This window comes from Neodiprion fabricii, chromosome 5 (assembly GCF_021155785.1).
Source record: "Neodiprion fabricii isolate iyNeoFabr1 chromosome 5, iyNeoFabr1.1, whole genome shotgun sequence".
NCBI lineage: Eukaryota > Metazoa > Arthropoda > Insecta > Hymenoptera > Diprionidae > Neodiprion > Neodiprion fabricii.
The window spans coordinates 21,549,641-21,574,741 of NC_060243.1; the positions used below are offsets into that span (position 1 = coordinate 21,549,641).

At 34.6% G+C, this 25,101-nt stretch overlaps 1 protein-coding gene across 15 annotated transcripts in view; it reads left to right on the forward strand.

The window, feature by feature from the left end:
- LOC124183312 (protein muscleblind) overlaps positions 1 to 25,101 on the forward strand; it is a 157,172-nt gene that overhangs the window by 95,546 nt on the left and 36,525 nt on the right. For 6 of the 15 annotated variants that reach the window (XR_006870959.1, XM_046571646.1, XM_046571647.1 and 3 more), the window contains 4 exons: positions 5 to 94; positions 2,063 to 2,251; positions 15,507 to 15,725; positions 22,608 to 22,775. Coding sequence is in view for 13 of the 15 variants with exons in the window: in XM_046571646.1 (XP_046427602.1) it covers positions 5 to 94; positions 2,063 to 2,251; positions 15,507 to 15,725; positions 22,608 to 22,775 (666 nt within the window). In the remaining 2 variants the exon portion in view is untranslated. The remainder of the gene's footprint in view (positions 1 to 4; positions 95 to 2,062; positions 2,252 to 15,506; positions 15,726 to 22,607; positions 22,776 to 25,101) is intronic. The other 9 variants (XR_006870960.1, XM_046571657.1, XM_046571650.1 and 6 more) reach the window with 8 other exon arrangements.

A 25,101-nucleotide genomic window follows, 5' to 3' on the forward strand; every position in this document is an offset into this window, starting at 1 on the left:
AAAGCAGGAGGTGACTGCACCACCTCCTTCGTCACACCATCATCATCTCCAACAGCAAATCCAGCAACAGCTCCTCGCTACCCACGCCTTTATGGTAACTCCTGGTTTTGGTTGGCTTTCACTAAATTCGTTATTTTTTTATTATTTGTTTTTTTTTTTTTTTTGTCTAATTATTTTCTTGCCCATTTGTTTCTTTTAAAAATATAAGAGTATCTTGTTTTTATTTATTTATTTATTTTTTTGTTCACCTATTTCATAGACCTTCAATTACTCTCGCAATGTAATCGAAAAGCCTATCAAAATATGCATATTTGTGATGAAATGGAAAGATAACGATTGTAGAAACAGTAGAATATACGGTAGCCTCTTGATAACTATATCCGCTGTTCGGACTGCACCTGAGAATAAATTCTCACCTCGCTAAACGCAAAATTTTGGGTATCTCACGCTTATTCGTCGCTGGGGGGAAATTTCCTCGTCATGTTTTTTTGTTAATGATAAGAGCGGGCCAGTGACGGGAGGCTACTGTAAATTTTATTATGCAGTAATCGTGCAAATTAGTTTGTCGGTTTTTTCAAAATAGTAGTTTTTCGTTTTGTTTGCTTTTTTTTTCGTCTCCAATCTTATCCGTTCTCTTTCCATTTTGATTCGATTTAATTTCATTGTGATTTTACACTTGGGAAAAAAGGAACGTCCTTGTTTGAACGTTTTACGATTGTTCCATTATCGTTTTTTAGTTTTTTACTATTTCAACAGTCGCACATATTATATCGTAGTTGTAGTCATAGCAATTGCATGAGCGAATGTATATTATTCCAACGCTGTGGTAAATAGCTCGTCTATTCTATTATAGTTGCGTAAAGCTTTCCAAAATCTATATAACATTATACTACACAATGTTTTTTTTTTTTTTTTCTTATTTGTTCTTTTTTTCCATTCGAACTCTGTATTACACTGTCGTATATTTTTATTTACATACATATTTATAATGTCGTATCGTATATATATCGATGTCATAATATTAGGCTGTCGTCTCATACAATGGAGAAATATCGAAGATCTGATTCATATTTTACAAAACCATACATCAGAATTAATTAAAACTGAATTTCTAACAAACAATATTCGTGACTTCGATATTTTTGTTTTATAATTTTTTTTTTCATAGAATCTTGCTGCAATAAAATTAATTCCGAGCACAAAAAAAATGACCAAAAACCTCGTATGATCATTGGTTTAACAAACATAGTCGATCATTGTGATTGTGATGATAAAATTTGTCAAATTTTGAAACAGCATACTCAGTGTGCAACATCGTTAATTGTATATTTTCGTTTAAAAAATGCAAATGAAAAAAACGTCAACTACTCTCGTTTTTGTTGTTTTATTTGTTCTTTCTTTGATGTAATTATTTTCCATTGATTTCCGAATGTCAGAGATGATCATCACAATTATCTACTAGATCAAGAAGTTTTCATATACCGGGAGTTTCTGTGAGACTGGCCGTTCGACGTCAGCACCGACACAGAAGCTACATTCGAACTACGTAGCTATACAAAAAATGCAGCAGCATTTTGACTATTGTGACAATACAAAAGTGTACCTACATTTGAACTGTGTAACCTCACGGCTACATAGTACCTACATTCCGAGTAGGTATTTGAATAATGTAGCTACATTTTAATTATTTTACAATACGAAATGTAGCTCCATTTTAATGGCACGGCAACGTAAAACGCAGCTACATTCGAACTACGCGACAACGCGAGTGGTAGCTTCGTTTTAACGGCGCGAAAACAATAATGTAGCTTCGGCTTGACCGTCACGATATACGATGTAGCTTCGGTTGCCTACCTGCCAGGGTTGAGCGGTGAGTTTCACAGAAAACTTGCAGCATAATCATTGTCATCCGCCATACACAGAATATCGATATAAATAAAATCTAACCTACGCATTCCAGTACTTATGATAAAAAGAAATAACCGTTATTTTTTTGTTCCTTTCCGTTCGTTTCCTTTGTTTTTTACTTTTTCGTTTCTTTGTTACGAATTTGTGTCAACAGGCGACGAATCCGTACCTGACAGGAATGCCGCAGGTCGGTAGCACCTACAGCCCGTACTTCGCGCCTGGCCCCATAATGCCAGCGATAATGGGTCCAGCCGACCCGACGGGGGGCGTCGGAAGTCCGCTTGGCGTAGTTCCGCAGACGGTCGCCGTACCCCAGAAAATGCCAAGGAGCGATCGACTCGAGGTATGTCTACCACCAAACTACCTTCACCAACACGCCGGGCAGCACGGGGCCCCGCCCCCACAGTGCCCCCAAATGAACGGCGGGGGCGGCGGAGGCGGCGGCCCCCCAACCACCGCCGTTTACCAAGTAAACCCGGGGACCGGTCCCCCGAACCAGGTGTCGCCCGTCTCTGGATCCATTTCCCCCTCCCCGACGACGATAACTACCTCAGTTTGCACTCCAATCCACAACCCCCACCACCACCATCACCACCACCATCACCATCCCCTCCATAACCTCGTCTACGTCCACGCCTATTACTAATCTCTATCCGTGTTATATCGCCACCCCCCAAACCCCCCCCCCCATATATTATACCTACGTATATATATACATATACATGCCTACATACATATATATATATATATCAATATCCATGTAACCCGGCTGCGAAACTACCGACGTCTCCGAAACCCTGCGGACCCTCGCTGATTTCGTCCATTATTTTTATATTATGGTACCAATATCAAAAAAACATGTCCCACGGTTTTCCTTATTTTTAATTTAATTTTTTTTTCTCACACTCTCTCGCTCTCTCTCTCTGCTCTTTTGATTGATCAGTTAAACACCCAGCTTCTTCCTCTTGTCTTCGTCTCTGAACTCAAAAAAAAAAAAAAAGAAGTATGAAAATAGCTGAAATTCTCTCTTTCGAACGAATCGATATCAAAAAAATCGAACGGTGTTGTAATTTCGATAACCGATTTCCTACGTAAGATCGTTTGTTTTGTTTTTCTATCATCTTTCTGACCGCGATGCTCTGTTGTGTCCCATGTTTTTTTTCAATTCACACATAAACACATCGCTGATAAAATCTAAACGGTGCAATTTATTTTCTATCAATGAATGTCGACCAATTTCTTAAAAAAGGGCAACAAAGAAAAAAAAAAACGAAAAAAAAAACGAAAAAAAAACATACCTGCAATAAAAAATGTGATACCAAATTTTTTGAAGCTTTTAAAATCGTTCTTTACGGGCCATCGATAGAGAACAAAAATACCGTGACAATGTTTCAGAGATTTGGCATAATTACGTGAAAGCGAAAAAACGAAAACAATATAAATTGAATAATATAGCTAGGATCAAATTGGGGATTGTCTGAAGGATTTGACGTCGGTCGTTAAAGCTATGGCACGAAACGCCGTGAATATAGGTACATACACGAAAACGTTCAACGAATATAATATATACCTGATATTTATTATACATGTATAAATATATATGTATGTATATATACAAGGTTTGACGTTTACATATATATATATATATATAATAATAATATCCTTAACTTATATGTCAAACAATTTGAATTGATACGAAAAGAAAAGTTAATAGAAAAAAAGAAAAAAAAAATACCATTATTCTGTACAATAATAACAACGCGAATGAAAAATGAAAAATGAAAAAAAAAAAACTACTACTACTACTATACTATTTCTGCAACTACACTAAAAAGATTATATAATACAAACAGAGGGAGAAACAACAAAATCTCTAAATTTTAGAATCACGTACTAAACAAATCGAGTATGTAGTTAACACATAGATAATATACACACACAATCTACTATGAACGATAAACGGAAACCACTACTACAACTACTAAATATACTAATTAATGCAATCGATTAAATATACAAATATAATAATAATAATGAGCATATGAGTATGCATAATTCTTCAGTAACGATAATTCTAATGATAATAACGATAACGATATTATGTAAACAAAGGAATTGGAGTGAAAAATCAAAGTTTGAAAAAAAAAGAACGGAACATAAGGAACGGAACAAAGAGACGAAGAAAGATATTTAATACAATTCGCATACAGCGTCCACGCTATTTATCTACGCATAATAATTAACACGTAAATATAGATAGGCATATACATATAATGACTAGGTGTACCTATAATATTTTATAGCATATATATATATATAAATATAAACCGAAAGAATTCACTGGTCGGAGGGGAAGAAGACACATCTATATATTTATTTATACGTCGGGATATTTATTCATTGGTTTCCTTTTATTTTTTCACACTCAGTTGAGTCGATCAAACTGAAATAATTTATAAATATGAAAATGAATCAAGTGTATATAAAATCCACGTGATGTCGACTGTATGAAAATCTGTACAAGAGGAGAAAAAAATTATACCGATGTTCACTCGCGATTATTATTTTTTCTGTTGCGATCATTGCATTTATTGTTATCATTATTACTACTGAATACGAATCACGGTAGGGTAAATAATCGGGACGTGTTGCATACATAAATAACACTAGGTAATGCTATCGCGATATGATCGATTTTTAGTTTTGCTATCACGACAATGTTATTACGATACTACTGTAGCTGTTGTTGTTACTATTATTATTATTATTATTATCATTGTCTTTATTCGCTTTAACAATAATAATTTTTTTCCAATGTTATTACTCGAAGTTTATTTGATAATCGGTGAAAATTATAGAAAAGAAAATAGACGCCGGTTTGGAAATAAATACTTAACGATAACGAACACGACTATATATATACATATATATACATTAACTGGTGTATTCGTAATTTTTTTTTAATTATAATTATACAAGTAAGTACATAAAATGTAAAGTGGCATGAAACTATTATAGTTACATAGGGAAGAGAAGTAAGATTAAATGAAAATTTCGCTGTCTGTAATCGAAGAAAGAAAACAGAATTGTTAGGCGAAGTGAAGAATTTTTATGTAGATAGACGGACGGTTGTAGGCAGACGGATAAATAAATACCTAAATACGTGATGAAGCATTAATTTTTCGGTTGGTGAAAAAAATCTTCATATTTGAAATATTTTGCATGTCTTTTAATATATATTTGTTGTTATAAACATTATCATTGCAAATTCCATGGTAATAAAAATGTACATCGTGCATTTTTTCAGTAAGCTATAATTTATACGTTGTTCAAGTTCGAATCGACAATTCAGAATCTCTTTTTCACTCGATAATCTTGATTTTCTCAATTTTCATCGTTGTGAATAATTATGCGTGAAGAAGCTTGAAATGAGAAAAAAAAAATATTGAATCCGCGATCGAATATCGTAGGTACGTACATTTCTTTTCGGCAAACACAATTGAAAAAAGGAGAAAATTTAAAAATCAAACATACCGACGAAAACATGACAATGACAAGAACAACGACGATAGGTGTATTAATATTTGTAATAATAAATTCTGTGTAAAAGAATGAATGCATATTATTTATGTGTGTGTGTATATATATATATATATATATATATATATATATATATATATATACACATAAGGATTAGTAACTTTTAGCAAACGAATCAGTAAATTTATAGGTTATAAGCTGGACAGTAAGAAGGTCGAATCAGCACGTACATCGTAATACAAATACATTACTATATATCAATATAAATACCTACAATATAAATATACATTATACATAACAACGTTCAGTGAGAAAGACGCAAACGCGACAAGGAAATCGGGGAAAAAGTGTATGTGGTCGAGTTCGTGAAAACGTTGGGTTCGAAGTACATAATATATACACACATAAACCTAATCTTAAAATAAACTAATTTGACCCAACACGTACACATGATATATCATATACCCAGAATTTTACTTGAAAAGAGCTCCGCGACAATTGCAACTCGTCTAGTTTATAAGCGTAGCCAACTTCGTAAAAATGTTAGTATCACGGTAGGCAGAGTGACCCGGCGATTCTTAACAAGCGAGAGGTTATGTTTGACTGTCACTTACCAAGCGATCGATTCTAGGGAATTTGTTCGTGGCAGCGAAGGTTTGCTTCAGGCTGCGAGCACGGGTGTCAGCCAATCAAAATCAAGCAAGTTGAATCGTGCGCGTTACAAGCAGGTCCTTTCCAAGAACAATTCTCGGTATACATACACAGGTTATATTTTTAATCGGCGACAAGGACGTGTTGTAAATATTATATAATGCCTAGTAATATTTTAACTTCTTACGACAATGCCGATATATCGCAGAAGACTCGTGTATATATATATATCCCGTGTTTAATGGCATAAAGTAGTAAGCGCCATGTTACGCCCTTTTGCTGCTGAAGTAGGCGAAAAGGCGTTTCTTTTATCGTATCAATGCTTCAAACATGAAAATATGATCCGAAACTTTGAAATTGAATGACGGTTTAATTAATTAGGAAAAGATCGTATGCACGACCTTCTACTACTGATTCAACCATAAAAACCTTTCTCCACTAATTCCATAAGGTTGTATCTGCCAAAATGATTTTTTCCACGTTTCTTGGGCCCGAGTATAAATTCTTCAATTGAAAGCAAAAGGCAAAATTGAAAAAATGATCTACTACGGTAATTGCATAAGGGCGGTACCGCCAAAAATTATTATTGTTATTCCTATCATTCCACTACTTAACGATTTGTATAATTGATGTTCAGAAAATCGACATCCTCACTGTACATAACTTTGTTAGTTTCAAGTTTTTATGCGTTGCAGGAGTGTTTAAAGCGTTTGCTAAAAAAAAAATTACGCTTACGACCTTCTGGTTTTATTTTCGAACTTTTGTTTTTTTTTTTTCTAATTTCTGAATTTATTCGTTGCAATGGTTTTTAGAGTATTGGCAAGAAAAAAAAACAGTGGTTACGACCTTCTGCTTTGATCATTTTTTTCATGTATACTTATTAATGGAAAAAGGTTATATCTACCTAACATACAACCATTTGCCTTCATATTTTCAAACACTTGATTTCAATCTTGAATTATACGTATTGATCATTTGCAGTAAAAATGATTTTTAAAAAATTCAAAAGGTGGTAAAATCGCATTTTTGGTGGTTACGACATTATGCCATTAGACACGCGATGTATAACGTCCCTGCAATTTGTGAAGTGGAGCGAGCTGGGCCGAGACCGAGACTCGTTTTCACCACCCAATTGTACGTGTTCTCCAGAAAACACGTTTACAGAAACGAGGAAGAAAAAAAAAGATGAAGAAAAAACTGCGACGAACGTCTGAAAACCAAAAGAGAAAAGTAATTTTCACACTTTCAGAATTTCTTTTTCCTTACATATACACATATTCATAATAAGATATCGTCACAGTTTTTCTTTTTGTCATTACTATTGTTGTTGTTGTTGTTGTTGTTGTTCTTGTTATTATTATTATTATTAAACTATTCGTTTTAGTTTTGAATCACTTTTGCTCTCTATATGTATATACATATACATATAGTTTTCAATTTGTCCGTGTATACTTCAAATAAATAAATAAATAAATATATATCCATAAGTGAGTCGTTATGTGAACCAGTTTCGTTCAACACTCATAACACGAATTATAATTTAATAATATTTATTTAAAAGCAAGTTTACGCCGACATTAATAATAATAAAAATAATAATCACAACAACAACAACAGCAACAACAGCGACAACGCCAGTGAAAATGAAATGTGAGAAAAATGAAGAAATCGTGAGAACTGACGATAGGTGAAAAAACAAGATATGCGAAATAAATTGGCGAAGCAAAAAAAAAAAAAAAAACGATAACAATGTACGCATACATACATATACCTATGTATAATGTATATTAAATAAAATAATGAGATAATGACGATAAATTGATGTAGTAATATTGCATAAAGAAGTAATGATAACATTAATAACAACCATAACAACAATATAATTAATAACAGTACAATAATAATAACAATATAACAATAATGATGATGATGAACAACGATGGAAAAAAAAACTTTAATAATAATAATATTTGTGATGATGGTATATGATGAGGATGATTAATTTTTATTATAATTATGAAGATAATTATTATTATTACGATAATGATGATGATGATGTATTCGGTGACTCGCACATGAAGTTCGGGTCTCGTGAGAAAGATAAAAGGAAGAAATTTTGAAAATTTGATTATGATGATTATGATGATGATGATGATGATGATGATGATTGGAATTTCAAATAAAACGAATATAATTGAAACTAAAAACAAACCACCAACGCGTAGACTGTATTTATTGCAACTCATGATTATTATTACTATTATTATTATTATTATTATTATTGATATACATATATTACATTCGTATATATGTGTGTTTAGCAAAAGAAAAAAAAAACTACGTTTGATAAAATTTCAGTTTTCGTTTAAGGTTTTTTATTCAACGGTCTCTTGCTCTTGTTTCTTCTTTTTTTTTATCATTCTGCAAACCTTGATCTTTTTTCCGTCTCTTTTCTCATCCTCGCTTTCATTGACTAATACTTATATTTATAAAGTAAAAGATGTAAAACTCGGTGAGCAGAAGACTAAAGATGACGGGGAAAAATTTTCAAGTCATCAAACGCTGAGGATGAGGAAAGAATAACTACGTTTTTATTTTGTTTGGTTTGAGAAATTTAATCTGCACTAACTTAACCCTCCGCGTAGGTATATAAACTCATACATATGTATGTATATATATATATACATATGTGTGTGTGTATATACATATACGTTTATAATACAAACCACCTCGAATACCGATAATTATTGTTATTAATATTGCATTTATACCATGATATATAATTGCCTGTTGCCTGTTTATTGTGATAGTTGACAATCTTTCCGTCTTTGTTTTTTTTTTTTTTCTTTTTGAAGAAAAGACTTTTCATCGTTGTCGTTATTAATTTTTCAATTCGATAACCGCACTTTTGCATCACATTTGATTAAATACTGATCGACAGTTGAAATTGATCTACGCTTTCGTTTGTTGCTAAATATCTCAGGTATTAATTTGAATATTCAAAAATCATTACGAAGTTTTGAACATTCGCGTATTTTTATGGTAGAAAAAAAAAAGAAGCGGAACTGTTTCACATTTGTTTACCCGTATTCGTGATGTTATTAGGTTCGGGGCGTAAATTTTTTATTTTTACACACAATTGTAACATCAATTACCTATCACTTTTGACCTAAACAGACCAAAAAATTTATGACGTGGAATTTGGTTTGAGGTGGAATGCCCCATATACATTATATAATTGAAGTTGGAAAAGTGACGCGTCGTATTTTACAGTAGACGGCATACTCGGAAAGTGAAGAAAAAAAGAAGTAAGACCGAAAAAATTATATCTCAGCGCATTAAACTGAACCAAGTTTTTGAAATCAGGATTGTTCCGCTTATTTTACTATAACAATGATAACTTGATGTTTCACTCTTTGCTACAAATGATGAACCGCTTCTTGATTTATTCTAAAATCATAACAAAAATACACCAATTTGATCTCATTTCGAAAATTCTTTCTATTTTTTACCGCAGTGAATTTTCTCACTCTTTCTTTCAGATTTTGTTAACCATTCTTTTTTTTTCCAACCGCCATACTTAACGTGCAATCTGTCGCATATCCGTATTATATCACTGCATATTAAAATATAACATATTAGTGCATTATGATGTAATATACTTTCTTAGTTAGTGGAGTTTCTAACCGTTGCAGATCGGGGAAAAAGAACCCTGCGTCAACAAACAACAAACGCTTCCTATTTCGTACGCAAAAATATATTATTGTGTAATACGTATGTGTACGTATGTGAACAAATGTATGTTATTCATTTATCTTATATACGGAGAAACAATTTTTCGCAATATTTCTTTCTTCCGCTGGGCATCCGTCGCATCAAACAAGAACAGTAAAAAACCCTGCTTCTTATTCGCGATTATTTTATTACACTTGAAATTATAGACGTATTGCATTATTAGAATGCGGCTTAACCTTGTAACTCTGTCACGTAAAAATCTCTGCAGAAATAGTAACGTTAGTAACAGCAATATGATAGTAACTAAATGAATTCGCTTGAAATTTTTTTTTTTTTTTTTTTTACATGCGCTGTTGCTTCAAAAACAGAAAGAAAAACAATAGTCGCTAAGTAATGTGTTTATTACTTTTTTGTTTTTTTACTTTTTCTCCATCACACGCAGCTATATATCTATACGTTTAACATACGTACACGTATTTGTTACCGTTTCATTATGTACACCAATTTTCTGCAGTTAATTTGTTTTCGTTTTAATTCGAATCATTCTTTTGAATGGGTGAAATATCGTTTATTCTGCAGCCACGCATACACGTAATATTATTGTTTGTACAGTGCGCACTCTCAATAGGGCCGCTTTCCCGCTTTCGTATACGATTACTCTCCCCCCACTCCCCGGGCCAATTTTATCTTTGAAGCACAATTCTCTCGCGTGAATAATCACGTACAGGGGGAGGGGAGAGGGGGGGCGTATGTGTCAATAACAACGAATGTGTGCTAACAATAAAATAAAATTACCGGCGATGAGAGAGTTTGTGACTTTTGAAAAATCGCTTCCCTCCTCGTACCGTTTCGGCCCTATTGAGAGAGTGCGCTGTATTACGTAATATTGCATATGGAGAAGGATGGAGCTTGATGTGTAACTATATGCGCAAAACAAGAGGAAAAAAAAAAAATACAAAAAAAAAAAAAACAACGCATGCGCTGTCGGATTGATTAGACCAATTTAGAATTTCTGCCTTATTTTCTCTTTACCTGCATATGTATTTATATAAATCTATATGGAAGACAGAGAAAAACAAAATAACTCGCTATGTTCTATGTAATAATTGTACGTGTTTAATTTGCAAATTTTCCAATTTTCAGTGCTATGTATACGAGTATTAATACTTATCTAATTTCTTCGTTAATTGTTTTTTTTTTTTTGAATTATTTACGTTTTTTTTTCGGGAGTATTTCACGTACTATATTGTGTATGTATGAATATTTTATTGCCTGGGTACATAAAATGCAATGATTGAGCCATTCTTGAAACGACGATATTATGTGAAAAAAAAAAACGTTTTGAAAATTGCTGTTAAGAAAAAAATTTTTTTTTCTTGTTCCCTCCAGTTTGTCTCGGAAAAACTTTTCAAGATTGGTTTCCTCACTGAGATGATGCTAACAATAATAATACATCGTCGTCGTCTAGATGTTGTGTGTGTAGTATTTTGCACTGATCTTTCTTTTCAGCCGAGTCGATTATAACAAAGCGAACAGATGTAAAAAAAAAAAAAAAAAAAAAAAAAAAAAAACAAGAAAAAAAAAACCGCAACACAACAAAAATATAACACGAATCGAAACGTTTAAGAAGAAAACAGAGTACACACCGAAAATCGAAAATATTAAAACAACAAAACCAAATTAACCAAATAAACGAACAAGCGAACAAAAAAAAAGAAAACAGAAACAACACACGCGTCACAATTACAAAATTTTTTTGTTTTCCGATAAAGATACAATCACCAAAACAAAAGAATAATAATAATAATAACCACATGTGTAATGAAGTTAGTAATTGTATATGTACAATTGTTAGGGATGAAGATGAAATACAAAGGTTGAATTTACGATTATTATTAATATTATTAGTATTATTATTATTATTATTATTATTATTATTATTATTATTATTACCACTATTATTACGTGTATATTTTTTGCACATGTTTCTTTTTTTTTCTTTGGTCACTTTTTTCATCTTCTGGGAAAAAGGATGGGAGAATAAAATTACAATCGATTTGTTCGTTTACCGCTATTATTATTATAGGGACCGCGCGACACGTGCACATGTTATGTTTGCCATAACATATTTGTAAAGTAGGCACACATTCTCGGTATATCGGCAGATTATTAGACAGCAAACATGCCCACATGTTAATATGTATTATCGAGAACAAACGCAACCAATGAAAGGTAGCAAATCGCAATTCACAGCGTTGATCACAGAGGGAAAATTTTTCAAACGTATCGGATGTGATAACGGAACTTGAGGGAATATAAGGGAAAATAATTCAATCGATTGATATGATCGATAAGGGGGCCTAAAACCTAGCATGCGCCTCTTCAGCCGATATGATCTATAATTTCTTCTCTCTCTCTCTCTCTCTCACTCTCTCTCTCTCTTTCTTTCTTATATGCGCACACAGGCACACATGCGCACACTCACACCAATACATGCTTACATCTCTCTTCTCTCTATCTCGCCATCTCTTTATCTCCCTTTCTCTAATTCGCAAGCGAATACCACGCGAATTGTACGCGCTAATTCCGTATCAGATCCGCTGTTGCTTTTACTGCTGTTGCTACCGCTGCTGCTGTATTATCCACAGTTTTGCAATGTAGAATTTTGTAATTATAAACAAAGTCTAAAGGCACAAACACAAAATCGTAGATAAATAGAAACCATCTTCTCTGTCTCTTGAGAAAACACGAAACGTTTCTCTCTCTTTCACCTTCTCTCAAATCGAGCGATTTGATTCGCACAAATTTTGCAAAAAACCGCGTTAAATGTTTCGTACGAAAACTCGTTGTAATTATATATATATATACAAAAGAAATGTACAAACTTTACAAAAATTTGTCACGTCAAATGCTTTACAGAGGCGTAAAAGAACAAGAAAAGTAGAAAGTCCGGTACAGACGGATAATTAATATTCGAGGTTCGTTTACAAGTAAATTATTTTTCTGCATCAAGAGATTTGGCAGAGTCCTCGACTCAAGTACGTTTCAACTTCTCTTTCATCCCTTTCTCGAGCGATTCTCAAGAAGAACTAATCCCTCCGCCTCTAAATCTTTGTAACGAATGTGGTTCGTTTGCATTTTCTTATCTTCTTCTATTTATCCCAATTATACTTCTATTAGTGTTGATAAATCGTGCCCGTTTAAAATCGTCATTTCAAAAACTCAAGATCAATGTAGCGTCTGATATATATATAATATTTGTGTGTGCGTGCGCTTGTGCGTACCTCGTATACAAATTATATTACATCATATAAAACTGTGCATATTGTGCTACTATTCATATATCATACAAAAATATTTAAACACACAAATTTTTCAAAATACATAGACATTTGAATATATTCCATTGGTAGCATAGTATATAGAATGCTCGCTGTGCGCGGACAGATATTTTTTATTCTCTCCTTTCGCCTTGACGTTATTTTTCGTTCGTGATCGTTTTTCCCAACTGTTTCTCTACTTTCAATTTTTCTTTCAGTTTTCAAAATTTTTTTTTTTTTTTCACCTCGCCCCCGTGCGATTTGTACGATATATTGTACACATACGTAAACAATAATACAAATAACAGTTAACGAAATTAACGGATGAAGAGTTTATCGGTGTAAACCTATTGTTATTATACATGCATTAAAAAATGGACGAAAAATGAAAAAAAAAACAAAAGAAACAAAAAACAAAACATCAAATTTCGTATACATGTGCCTAAAGTAATCTCGCATTACACGTTTCAACGTAACAAACACACGATGCTTTTGTGTCTGTACAAATATCAGCTCACGATTGTTATGCGTCCGAAAAAAAAATTCACTATTTATAAAACCTAGTACATACACACCTAGTACCTTACATAGTACCTAGCGCCTAGTACCTAGGACCATCGCCCGATCTAACCTAACCTAACCCCTAACCACGCTCTAACTCTTCTTAGAAGTAAGCACCAGACGATTTTGAAAAAAAAAAAAATTAATGTATCTTCGGAACGATGCTACGTAGAGGATTATTTCTTTGGGATTCGATAATTTATGTGTGAGTGATGGGATGTAACAAAGTCATGAAAATCATCAAAGTCTAGAGTAAATGACGTTTTCATGTGACGTGTCACTCATTTTCATTATTCCCCAAACTCACGCATCACAGACGCGATTCAAGCAATGGTAGCCCCGTTATACATTCAATGCCGAACATAGATGTGTAAAAAAAAAAATGGAGGTCCGTGCAATAATCGCATCGATTTTATAGAAAATCGATTTTATGTTTTTTGTTTCCATGATCGGCGGACAGAGCGCGCGTTAATCAAACGTACAAGATCCGTCGGTAAAACTGTCATCCTAACCTCAAAGACTCATTAATTTTATAAGATAGTGCGCCAATTACCAAAAATTAAAGGTTTTTCTTTTGCGATACCATTATTGCACGACACTCGATTTATTTAATTTTTTTCACATATTTGTGCTTGGCATTGAATGTGGAACGGGCTTATCACTCCCGAATCGTGCCAGCGATGCGTGAGCTTGAAGAATGATTGAAATAACTGACCCGTAGACACAAAAAAGTCAGTTTTTTTTTCTAGATTTTGACGATTTTCGTGACTTCTTTAGATCATATTACTCATAAATCATCGAATCCCAACGGATCAATCCACCGCGTAGCATCGTATCGGAAATATATTAATTTCTTGTCAAAATCGACTCGAGCATCATTTTAACACACGGTCCGCTGTAGCGAGTAACCTAACCTAACCCGACCTAACCCTAACCTTTAAAAAGCTAACTGCCCATACACCCTCACGTAGTATAGGCTGGTGGCTGAGTGCTATCTGAATCCAAAGAACTCGTATACCCACGTATACTAGAAGACCAGTTCGTCGCTTATTCATGAATGTTGTATATATATATAAATTTGATCCATACATGTTATTTATTCTTTTCTATATTTTTCATCTTCTTTCGCGTCACGTGCCTCATGCTCCACACTTTCGTTATTCTCATATTATTCTCCGTTTCTCTGTCGCTTTCATCGGTCTCTGCATCTGGTCAAGAAGAAGTAAAAACACGCTAGTCCCTACCGAGTCTACCGATTGAATAACGGGAATATTTCTCTCTCCCTCTTCCGATTCTTCTACAATTTCATAGCTTACTCAGATCCGCCACCAGATGCAGGGATATATTGTACGTTGATGAGGTGATCGCAGAGTATTATGAGAATGTCTTTTTTCACCACTTTTCTCTGTGACCACACACCGTCTCTCGTTATAAGACCGTTCGGTCTCAGGCCGATTTCTCTCGACCTTGAGTCTACGAAACCTGTTACAAACCGTCCAAAGTGATTTCGGTGATCAAACTGACGCGATCAGTCTCGCTACAGAACCGCGGTCTTGCAACGAAAGGCTCTCGTGAAATGTCTATCGCTGCAAGCAACAACCACCAGCACAAACAATTATCGCTAAAGTAAATGCTGAGGTAACCGAAAGCCCCCCGACCCACTTTTTCGTAAAAAACAAAAAAAAACCTCGAAAATCACTTCCACCACCACCACCACCACCATTGAAAAGCAATATAGAAAGTATAGTTGCCGTGCGATTGCCATGCCATGCGTGTTCGCTCTTGCTGTAGGTATGTCGTGAGTTCCAGCGCGGGGCGTGCAAACGCGGCGAGACGGAGTGTCGGTTTGCGCACCCCCTGGAGACGGTGCAGGCGAACGAGGACGGCTCTGTGACGGTCTGCATGGACGCAGTCAAGGGCCGATGCAATCGAGACCCCTGCCGCTATTTCCATCCCCCTCTGCACCTTCAAGCCCACATTAAGGCCGCACAATCTCGGGCTAGCATTGCGGTAATGCATTCTCTCTCTCTCTCTCTCTCTCTCTTTCTCTCTGTCTATCTCTCTCACTCTCTCTATCTCTCTATCTATCTCTCTTTCTCTACTTTCTCCTGTCCTCGCTATTTCTCACCCTGCAGCATCACCTCAAGCAGCTAATACCACGCTCGGGCTCCACTTCATCTTCTTTCTCTTGTTTGACTCGTTCCACGGTTTTTTTTTTTTTTTTTTTTTTTTTCTACTAACCATTCCACCGTCCGTGTTACTTCTTTTTCTGATCAATAGTATTTTTTGCTTTCAACCCACCTCCCCCTCGTTACATTTTCCCAGCGAATCATTACTGTGATATCCCGTTTTGTTGCGCGTTGTTGAGAAACGAATTATAAGGGGAAAAGAAAAGAAAAAAAAAACCGGAACCAAGAATACGCGAAATTTTTTTTTTCTCTTTCAAAATGCTTCCGCTGCCGCGCTGCTGCGCTGCTTTTACGCCAATGCATATGGGTATATATTGTATACTATATTATATGGCTGGTTATACGTCTCTCCAGGCAATCTGTAACACTATAACACTATATCAGGGTACTCCTAGTCCTTGTATACTTACAAATTGTTCACATTACATATGTATACACACAGATATTGGTGTGGCGTCCAAAATTATTACACACGCACACTGATTCAGCCTTTTCTTCTCTATATCTATTCTATTCTAACAATCCATGTGTTCAATGTACATTCTGTTAGGTAAGAATTAAAATCAAGTCAATTACTTAAAAAAAAAGAAGAAGAAAATTGAAAATAGACTGTGGAATGATAATCATTGGATAAACGTAGCGCAGTGGTCTTTTTGAAAGTGGTCACATACGATTATCTGTATTTTCCGACGGTTATCAATATTATCACTATCATCGTCATTTTAATTTCTATTATTTCGCATGAATTATTCACTTTGTCAATCAAAGCGCGTGAAATATTCTCAAATGATTTCTGTATATACCTTCCGTTTCACCGAAATCTTCGATTATTCGTAATACGAAATCTAAAGAACCAAAAAAAAAAAAATAAAAATAAGCAGATGAAAGAAAAAATCGCTGCACTGCGATTAGACTTTTCCTATTTTCTATTTTTCACGCCGTTTCTTGCTAAATATGAATATTTTGTTTGAACCAATCTTTTTATCGCTCAATCAATTACGAAAATTTCTCCTCCCGTTCCCGCGCCTCTCAGACCCACTTTATATAATCTGTGCTTCAACTTGTGTTCGTGTGTAGAAACTTTGTTTGGAACATAAAAAAAAAAAAAAAAAGTACCTAATAAATCCCGAAAAAATCCTGTGTCTTTGAAGTTTAGTCGTGACCTCTAGTTTTATCGTTGTGTTTTTCCGTTCCTTTCGAATTACACTTTTTTTTTTTTCCTTCTCGTCAGTAGTTTACTTCTTATCACCATGTATATACCTAAATGAAAAAGTAGCAGTGTGTTGTGTTGTATTTATATATACTTACATTGTCTATTCAATAGATATGTAGAGATACCCTCCTCTATGTATATTTATTAGATATATATTATGTAGGTCCTGTAACAAGGGCAAAAAAGAAAAAAAAAGTCTCTGTTTTTGACCGTCACCGTCGTCGAAACCACCGCTGTTGTTTTTCTCTATTTTTCTCTCTTTCTAGCGCAAGCCTATCGCCAGCAATATTTATATACCTATTATTATGTATACCAAGGTGCAATATACATACATATATACCGATACCTGTACATGCATAACCACTATGACCTCATACACACTGACCACCACTTTACCTGCACATAATGTAATACCAAATCAAAAATATGTTACACCTATGCATTCACATGTGATTTGTCTCTGGGCACCATCGTCGTGTGGATAATTTTCCATTATATCAAGCTTTATCGTACAGTGTCACGTCACGTTACGTCACTTCGTATCATATCGGAATCCATCATAAACCGGAAGACGCCATCTAGCGGAAGAAAATATCTCCGACTCGAAAAACAATCGTATTCCACTTTGAAATACTTTCCAATAGTTATTTTCCACCAGAAATCGAGTTGATGCGACGTAATGATAGCTCGACTTCTTGCGCCAGGTTTTTCTCTGCTTTGATATTTATAAAATTCACCTAAAACGATCTGCCGATTACTATATAATATCAAAATACGATTATACGGCGCCAGGTATATTTTATCTGGTTTGTTAACAGATAAAAGTTGGCTTGGCTCTTTGTTAGCTACTGTTTAATTTCAATATAATCTCTGAATGTAGTCACGTAGTCCAAACGTTTCTGCTTAATTGAGTGTCTGAGAAAAAATGTAATAATAACTTGATACATTTGTGGCTCGCCAGTAATCCGATGTTGTTTCTCGTTTAATGTTTTTTTTTTAAATTTCTTAATTGTCCAGAGTCAAATTTCCATGATCTGTTATAAATTAGAAATTTCGTGCCTGTTCGTTATTTCGTTGATCTCTCTCTTTATTCCGATTCGTTTTTCTTTGTCAGCAGAAGCATAGCGAAGGACCTGTGTGTAAAACATGAAAATATTGAATCCCTGAACAGAACAGAAAAAAAATGGAAAATAATTGAAAAAAAAACGGTGCACTTTACCGCCACAAAATGATTTAGAACTAGACGTGATTCTTTTTTAATTGTGAAAGGCACACACGCGCAAGCACAAGTACACATCAATAAACACAAACACGCACACAACCACACCAACCTTGCTGACAAGCTGCGCTGCACGAAACCCCAGCTAAAACCCCCGCTGCTGTTTGCTGAACCCCCCAAAACCCCAGCGCCTTTTTCACTGCAACACAAACGCCTATATATATATTATTTATACACACCGCGACATTGGAATTACAAAATGAAACGGACCAAAAAAAAAAAAAAAAAAAAAATAAAAAGAAATTTTTAAAACGGAATAAAAAAATTAAAAAAATACAAACAACCAACGGCACACGTCAAATTTAGAGGGGAAAAAACTTTTTCTTGCATCATCACGGGGTTGTGATGTATAATAATAATAACGCATCGCGAAATCATTCGAAACTATATGTATGTAAAATGCATATTATGTTTTTATACCTACCGCACTAGAGCGATGTCACTGGTGACAAAAAAAAAAAATACCAGACAAATTTTAAAAGGGTGAAATTGCAAGAGTGACTGAAGAAAAAAAAAAACTGTTCTTATCGACTAACGAACGCGACAAAAAAAAAAAAAAAGGGAAGATAACGCTGCGTGAGTTGACCGCAATGAAATCGAAACTCGCTGTTGGGAAGCACGGATCTGAGAGGACCGCAATGGCAATTCGAATGTGAAGATAGTTTCTTTTGTTCGTTTGTTTTTTCTTCCATTTTTTTTTTTTTTTTCTTTTCTTTTTTCTTTTAAATACCGATAAACAAAAATTTTTCATCGCTGTGCCTCGATTGGCTCTCTGCAGTTTATCCTTGTTTCTATTTTTATTTTGATCAGTGCTAATTCGTCGACCCGAAAATGAGAACCGGAAAAAAAAGCAAAAAAAAAAAGAAAGAAAAAACGATAAGAAAACAGACGTCACCAGTTTTTGGACAAAATTTATTCAAGTAAGTATACAATATGAGTCGAGAACATTTTCTACTGGTACGTTACCTAACCATATGCTAGTCATTTGAGGCACGGCTCTATCTTCAAGTAACACGCTTGTATATCTTGTGACGTGTAAGGTGATGGAAAAAATATTTTTCTTTGTCGTTGGCGATAACAAGAAAGAAAAAAAAAAAAAAAAAAATTAACGCAATTGTTATCCGTTTTTATCTCGAAAGCAAGTAAGGAACTACGACGAGGTGCATCGAATTGGAATACCGGGTGAGTGGCTGAGTGAAAGCATCGTTGTGCAAAATGTAAAGATGGAAAAATGCGGAAGTAAAATTCTCCGACAGAAAAAAAAAAAAAGAAAAAAACGGTATAAATCTAATAGAATTTTCTCGATTACGTTGATACCGCTAAATCGATTCCACAGCTACTCTTCGGCCACGTCAACAAAAGGAATAGTGTTTGTATGTGTGAGAGAAACATAGTGTATCTCGTCTTCTCTTTTCTCTCTTTCCCTTTCTTTTACCTTCTCTGATTTATTCCTCTTTCTCTTCTAAAGAAAATAAAAAATAAATATAAAAAAAAAGACAAAAAAAAAAAAAAAAAAAGAAAAACAGTGAAAGAGCAGAAAAATAATTTCCCGGATTGAAAAACCTCGGGGCTGAGTCAGTCGCTCTGCCCCCTAGCAACTTCTTTATCTCAAGTCATTCGAGGCGGGCCGAGTAACAGGAAACACGAAAATCCTCCCCCCCCTCCCCCGAACGAACGACGGGTACGCCGACCGGATTTTCGTCGCAGTCCAGCTTGTTGGCAGGGAAGTCTTATTCTCTAAAACAAAAAATTAAGAAAAAGAAAAAAAAAAAAAAAAACAATTAGCGAAGATGAAAACAGAAAATTATGGGTTACAGTTCGCAAAGGGTGCATCTCTTCTTCATTTCCTTCAGATTAAGTTTTGTACCTGCCAAAATATCTACATTTATCTGTTCTTCACTTGCTTCTATCAATGTGTATCCGTCCGTTTTGAATTCGAGTTTTTTTTTTTTTTTTTCTTGGTCGTCTTACATGCATTAATTGATAACAATTAAGGATAGATAACTGAGCACTGGGACGGAAAATTGATGGTTAGTTGTTTTTTTTTCTTTTTTTTTTTTTTTCTTACAAATTGTAAAAAGTTGACTTTCGTGTAACTATTTATGCACTCTTTAGAATTGCAACGCAGTATAATTTACCTCGATATTTTGTACAAGTGTCTTTTCGTTTTGTCTTTCTTTATAACTATTGTACAACAGATGATGGTAAAACAAATTTCTCACGCACACGAATAATTCTTTGATTCATAAATAAGTATGTGCATATATCGTTATCGTAGTTTCAGTACTTTGAAAATCGAAATTTACATTACACACATACACACGAAAGAATCCAATTTATAGGTACACACGCATGTCATACACAGCCTCACACGACTCTTAACGAAAGAAATTTACGAAAAAGAAACTTTTATGCAGCGATTCACATATTCTAACACAACAACTTGCGAACGAACGCATACGATGTTACCCTTTATCGTACACACAATGACATCGACGGATATTTTTTTTTTTTTTTTTTTTTTTTTTTATACATTGGTTTTTTTGTTCTTCTTTGACTCAGGCGTTACGACTAATAAATCTGTGAAAAAAGAAATATCAGCAGCGAAAAAGACCAAGAAATCTGTAAATACTGTACAAAACTGTATGATGATCGATTATTATTATCATATCTTTTTTTTTTTTTTTTTTTTTTTTAAAGTATATTCATGTACACATGTATTTTTGATTTACAGCTCTTCATTTTCAGGATATAGCGTTGCTGCAGATGATGACGATGATAATACGAATAATTCATACATTTATTTATTTCTCGTAATGTTATTTTCTGCAAGTCACCTATTTCAATTCTCTTGCGAAGAAAGAAGATTTGCTACACGTGCCCAGAGATCGACGGGAAACCTTACCGAGTCCTTATTTCTTCCTTATCGGTATAACAAATATCTTTCCAGGATTGATCGTGGGCTCAGCCGATAACAGCGAGGAGTAAACTTTGCAGAGCGGAAATCGAACAGAAATCGATCAAAAATATAGAACGATCTTGTGTATCATTATTTTTCAGCAAAATTTCTACCGGATGTCGAATGTCTCGTCCCTCTTTAATTATTTTTACTTCTTCGGTTCCTTTCAGTATTTACAGGTTATCTGTATCGGAATTCAGAGAACTGCTACCAGTGAACATGTGAATGACTCCATTTAGGAAATTGGCCCACTAAATTTAATTTACAGAATGAAACGAACGCGTGCATCTAATCGCAGGACATCACCAAGGCACTAGATCAATTCAGACTTAACCCATCTCAATCCAAACCTCTAATCTAAGCGAACCCAAGCTAACGTAATTTATCCTGATTTATATACCCTGAGACGCGTGGTGGTAGGATATTAAAATCTCATGCAGAAAAATTAAATAATACAATAATAATAATGATAATAATGATGACAGTAATGATAATAATAATAATGATAATAATGAATTATTTCGAATTTTAGAGCTGCGTGTTTAAGAGACGTATACAAGTAACTCATATATGCCACCTACGTATGGATACATCGTATGAAATTGAATGGGAAACTTTGATACTAATTTATACTAATCTGTATAGGGAAAAAAAAAAAAATGGTATCGAATCGCAACATATTTTACGATACCTATATTAGTATTAGTTAATTGACCGTTCGATGGAATGATTTTTCTTTTTTTTTTTTTTCTTTTTTTCAAGTACAATCTATTGATATATCTATGTATTATAAATATATATTCTCTGTGCCGGAGCCTCAACTAGTATTTTTTTCTTTTTTTGATTTTGATCTTGTCCTCTCGCTGGCGATGCTTCAAAAAATGCTTGCTGCTGCTGTTGCTGCCGCTGTTGCTGAACATTACCAAACAAAAACCTGCACATACCGCCGCCCCGTGCGCTTCGCTCTCTACCTGCCAATTAACGCCTGCCGCCAAATGCCGTTCTGCCAAAAAAAAAAACAAAAAAAAAAAAACCTACAAAAACACGATGCTCTCGACCATCGCACGTTCGTCGACTTCGTCGTCGTCTATCCATTTCAAAAAAAAACGAAACAATCAACGGTAACAAAATTTCAAAACCGACGCTGGGAACACTGGGGAAAAAAAATCCGTTGCTAAACGAAAAAAAAAAAAACAAAAAAAAAAAACACACCATGTGGAACAAAAAAAAAAAAAAAAAACACGCATTAAAGCAGACGGCGACTGTGCAGACGAATGTACCGGGAATGGGCACCGTCGCAGGAGTGCCAGGAGTGCCAACGGGACTCCAGAACGCAGCTGCAGCGGCCGCTGCAGCCAATATGGCCGCCGTCGAACTCGGCAAGAAACGGATGCGCGATCCCAATGACGACCTGCTAATGGTACCACAGCTTTCGCATGGAGTACACTATTACTTCTACTACTATCTATAAACGTTACTACTTCTTTTTCCTCTTTTCTTCATTTTTCTTTTTTAGTAGCAGTCGGTAACGTCGGAAACTGATCTCTTTGCCACGAAATTTCACATGTTATTCTAACGTTATAAACAGCTTCTTCTCGTTAGTTATTTTCCCATTCGTTTGTCGACGCAAGAAATCAGCTCCCGACTCATATCGTTAGTAGTCAATTTGATCAAACTAGTTAGTTAAGTACCAGTAACCTGTATAGGGTGTTTTCGTACAATTATCGACAGAGCGAAAGATTCTTAAACGGATTATTAAAGCTGAACGATATCGCAACCCGAAATACAGACCGTGCGATCGGTACCGATTTCAATCGCGCACTTCCGTTGTCGGTAACTCCGGAACACCCTGTACGCAATCCTATCCTGCTTTTCTTATTCTTCAAATGATTCGGCAAAGTTCAAAAAGACAGTTTTTTTTATTTCTCTCTTTTATTTTTATTTGCTTTCAAACTTGAAAATAATCGGACGTACAGAGGCAATATACGTATAATACTTTCAGATTATCGTATATAGACTATAATTTTTTTTTTTATTTTCTTTTTTCTTTCTTTGCCTATGTGTGTGATTCCTTAGCACAGAGCTTACGCCTCGTAATATTTATATATATATTTACATTACTTCTACACACGCAAACACACACACACACACACACACACACAAAGATTGCTCACACTGTATACACCTCTAGGTAACTCTAATTTTTCATAAAAATTAATGCTGGTTTTTTCCATCGTGCAATTTGAGCTGTGAAATTTCTTACCTTCTCGTTAAAAATTTTTCAATTTCTAATTAGAATAATCATTATGAGAAATGTGTAAAAATTTTCACTAAATTCGATCACAGCAAAAATTGAACTTGACCAGCAGCATGTATCTGAGAATTCTTACATCTTTCACATCATTATAATCTACCCTCGAATTCATTGTGATAAACAAAGTACATATACGTGTATAGTTCTCGTGCTCACAAAATCTTCTTTCTACATGAAAATGATGAGAATAGTTGAATAATAAAAAAAAAACATTCCAAGAGAATTGAAGTTTTGTATTAAAAAAAAACACACACACACACGCATGGAAGATACAATTTGCATCTTCAATGCAAAACTGTTTTTACTACTCAACACTATCTCTTTTCCACGTACGTACATGTATACCCTCAGTAGTGATGCACACATACGTACCTGTACACCACGTATGACGTGATAATAATTAATAAGCTTGCGCCGATGATGCATGTTGTGGCTTTTACGCGAATATTTTCGAGATGGGTTTATATACTTATATGGTTATGTCCATATGAACTTAGTAAAAAATTTGTCCCAGGGTTCTTCTATGGTCGAAAAGCTAGCCATTCCCCCGTTCTGACTATGTAACGTTACACGGTGGATGTGAGTCCTAATTATGTACCTCTGTAAATCCGGATTCACGAAGATTATTGTCATGTTTAATTATCGTATATATTTTTTCTGCTCTTCGTGTCACGTTCATCTAAATATGCAGTCTGAACGACAAAATGAGAAAAAAAAGAGAAACGAATTCAACCGTTTTGGGTTCGAACAATTTATTAACTTTCGTCTGAATTCAGGAAGATATGAGAAATGACTAACCACGTTGAAACGCATCGCAGTAGACCGCTTATGTACAAAACACACGCTCACGAAAAAATATTTATATATACCTACCTACGTATGTGTACGAAGGAAAAAATTCGCACGTGTTGTAAACTTCGAGTAAAATGGAAAAGAAAGAAAAAAGAGCACTCCAAATTTCCTCAAGGCTTATACAAATAGCAAGGATTTGAGAACACTTACAAAAATTGATACGCAATGCATAATTAATTATCAGAATATCCCAATTGGCTTATATAATTATTACAATAAATGTGTAATCCCTGCAGCTTTGAAGCTTGTGGCAAAATGTCGTCGCTGCTGCTTATAATCCTCCTCTTTCGTTTCACCTCTTATATATTATAAATATAGTATAATTAAACTCAGGTAACTTGATAGTGAAAGAAAACAATTTCTTTCATCGCTTTGCCCTGTTTTGCACATTGTTGTGTTTTTATTTTTATTAATCTTTCTTCTTACTAAGACAACGTTTTCTTCTTTTGCACTTTTTTTCTTTGCCTCAAACCGCTGTTTACGTGCAGTAAAATTAATTTCGTGTAAAGGTGGCGTAATTCCTTAGCCTTGTCTTTTTCGCTCTCTATTTTTCGATCTTTACTTCCATCGTTTTACTACA